The 2,616-nt window shown below is 49.5% G+C and overlaps 1 protein-coding gene across 1 annotated transcript in view; it reads left to right on the top strand.

Moving 5' to 3' along the window:
* Positions 1–2,616, top strand: part of LOC123022480 (gastrula zinc finger protein XlCGF49.1-like) — a 5,014-nt gene extending 2,398 nt beyond the window's left edge. The window contains exon 2 of the mRNA XM_044428179.1: positions 1,077–2,616. Coding sequence (XP_044284114.1) covers positions 1,077–1,670 — 594 coding nt within the window. The 3' untranslated portion in view covers positions 1,671–2,616. The remainder of the gene's footprint in view (positions 1–1,076) is intronic.

The following is a 2,616-nucleotide window of genomic DNA, read 5'->3' as shown; positions in this document are numbered from 1 at the left end:
CCCCCCCCCCGCCACCCCACCAGCCCACCTTCCCGCAGCCTCGCGGATCCCACGAAGCAGATCTCACTCCAGCGACCACCGGGTCAAGCTGGACTTTGTGGTCGGCCCCCCGCCCGTTTCTTGCCTCTCCTGCCCTACCTCCCCGGAAGCGCTGCCTCGGGGAGGGCAGGAAAAGCCGGATCTGGGAATCGCGGCTGGATGCGCCGCATTTCCTCCGCTTTTGCGCGGAGAGCACTCCCAAACTGCAACCAAAGCACGGAGCTCATCTGCCTGCCGCAAAATCCCGCACGCCGCAGATTCCTCTGACCCTGGTGCCAAAAGGGGGATGCAGAGAATCAGAGGAAGGGGCCAAACACAAGAACGGGTACGCAAGAAAAGCCCCGCTGGATCAGACCGGAGGGCGGTGCAGTCCATCCCTCCGGCCACACGGGGGCACCCAGTCCACAGGATGCCCAAGCAGGGCGGGTGCGGGAGCCCCCCTGCCGGAGCTCCTCGGCAACTGTCCACAGTCAGGCCACCTCTGGGAAAGCAGGGAGCAACCAGTCTGCGCAGAATCTCCTCCTAAAGGAGAGCTTTGCTACGAGCCCCCTGGCCATCTTCACCATCCTCTCTGAACTGTTTCCAGTTTCTCTGCATCGTTCTTGACATGAGGGGGTGGGGGGGCAAAACTGGGCAGGGAGCTCAGAAGTTCACAGCTGGGACATCATTCAGCCCCTGGGCAAGAGACCCTCCTGCTGATGTGGAGGAAGGGCTGCAGAGCAAACCCCTGCGCATCCTAGAACGACTCCCAGCACATCCCTAACAGGAGCCTGGCCTAAACTGCCAGCAAGGAGTCCTTCTGACTTTCCCAAGGAGTTCTCCCTTTGCCAACTGTGCCCTACCAGTCAGATTGAGATTCCCACTTCCTGCAGTTAATTCCGAAGCAGCCCCTCATATGCTGAATCAAGTCGTTCCATCAAATGTTGAATATTTGCTGTGTGATTCTCATCAGCCAAGCTGTGTGGGGATTTCTGGGTTCTGGCAGGTTGCAAAGGAAAAAGAGGTCAAGCTTTTAAAAAAGCAGTCAGGGGGAGAAGCCATATAAATGCTTGGAGTGTGGAAAGAGTTTCAGTCATAGCACGTACCTTACTTTACACAAGAGAATTCACACAGGGGAAAAACCATACAAATGCTTGAAGTGTGGAAAGACCTTCAGTCAGAATGCACACCTGACTTCTCATCAGAGACTGCATACAGGAGAGAAGCCATATAAATGCTTGGAATGTGGAAGGACCTTCACTCAGAGCTCACACCTCACTTTACATAACAGAAGCCACACAGGAGAGAAACCTTATAAATGCCTGTCATGTGGAAAGAGCTTCAGTAATAGCACATACCTCACTTGCCATCAAAGAATCCATACAGGGGAAAAGCCATATACATGCTTTGAGTGTGGGAAGAGCTTCAGTCAAAACACAAGCCTTACCACACATCAGAAAATCCACAGGGGGGAGAAACCGTATACTTGCTTTGAATGTCGCAAAAGCTTCAACTCAAGTTCAAAACTCACATCTCATCAGAGAATCCATACAGGAGAGAACCCATACAATTGCTTGGAGTGTGGAAAGAGCTTTCGATGGAACACAAAATTTACAGCCCATCAGAGAACACACACAGGAAAGACACCATAATAGAATAAGATCGTGTTGGAAGCATTGCAATACTTTCGACTCTGCTTGCCTTCAAAGAGAATGCTTTGAGGCAAACCATCCAAAGCATGGACTGCTGGAGGTTATTCAGTCTTTGCTGTTACTTGCCATCAAGTCATCTCCAACACTATGAATGGGCGCTCTCCAAGAGGTCCTACCTGTGGCAGCCATGCTGAGCTCTTCCAAATTCAAGGCTGTGGCTTCCTTTATGCAGTTGATCCATCTCCTTTTTGGTCATCCTCTTCTTCATCTGCCTTTGCCTTTACCTTGCACGATGGTCTTCTCCAGCATGTCATGCTTTCCCATGATGTACCTGAAGTGTGACAGCTTCAATTTTCTCATTTCTGGTTCCAGGGGTGTTCTTAAAAATGCATAATACATGGTTCCTTGGCAATTAGTTTACAGCTCATGGCCCAGGAAATAGCAGTCTGGGTAAGGGGTAGCACATATCAAGGACATGCAAAGTGAAAGCAGCAGAAGGAAACCAATTATGCATTGAATGGACTCCATAAAGGAACCGACAGCCTGGAGTTGAAACGAACTCAGCAGGGCTGCCAAGAACAGGGCTTTCTGGAGGGCTTTCTCCCATAGGGTCTCCATAAGTCAGAGCATTTATATTATTAACGATTATTCTTTATATCCTTAATGATGTTTTGCATCAGATTCTGGAACTCAAAAGGAAAATGAGGAGCCCAAAGAGCTGGCCAAGCCAGGACCAACCTGAGGGTACATAGCACCATTGGCAAGGAGAGCATTTTGTGGCCCCCAGCGTTTGTGTGGCATTTCGAAGTTGTGTTGATTATGTTTCAATGTATTCCATTGATTTTTTTAAAAAAATCCTGAACCAATGACCTTGGGGAAAAATGTTTGAAAGTGAACATTCATTGTCAAAACCTTTGTAAAATTTGAGCTGAGATGGTTTAAAACA

Source organism: Varanus komodoensis, unplaced genomic scaffold (assembly GCF_004798865.1).
Source record: "Varanus komodoensis strain SLA01 unplaced genomic scaffold, ASM479886v1 scaffold198, whole genome shotgun sequence".
NCBI lineage: Eukaryota > Metazoa > Chordata > Lepidosauria > Squamata > Varanidae > Varanus > Varanus komodoensis.
The sequence above is the reverse complement of the archived record's forward strand: the minus strand, read 5'-3'. Positions and strand labels throughout refer to the sequence as shown.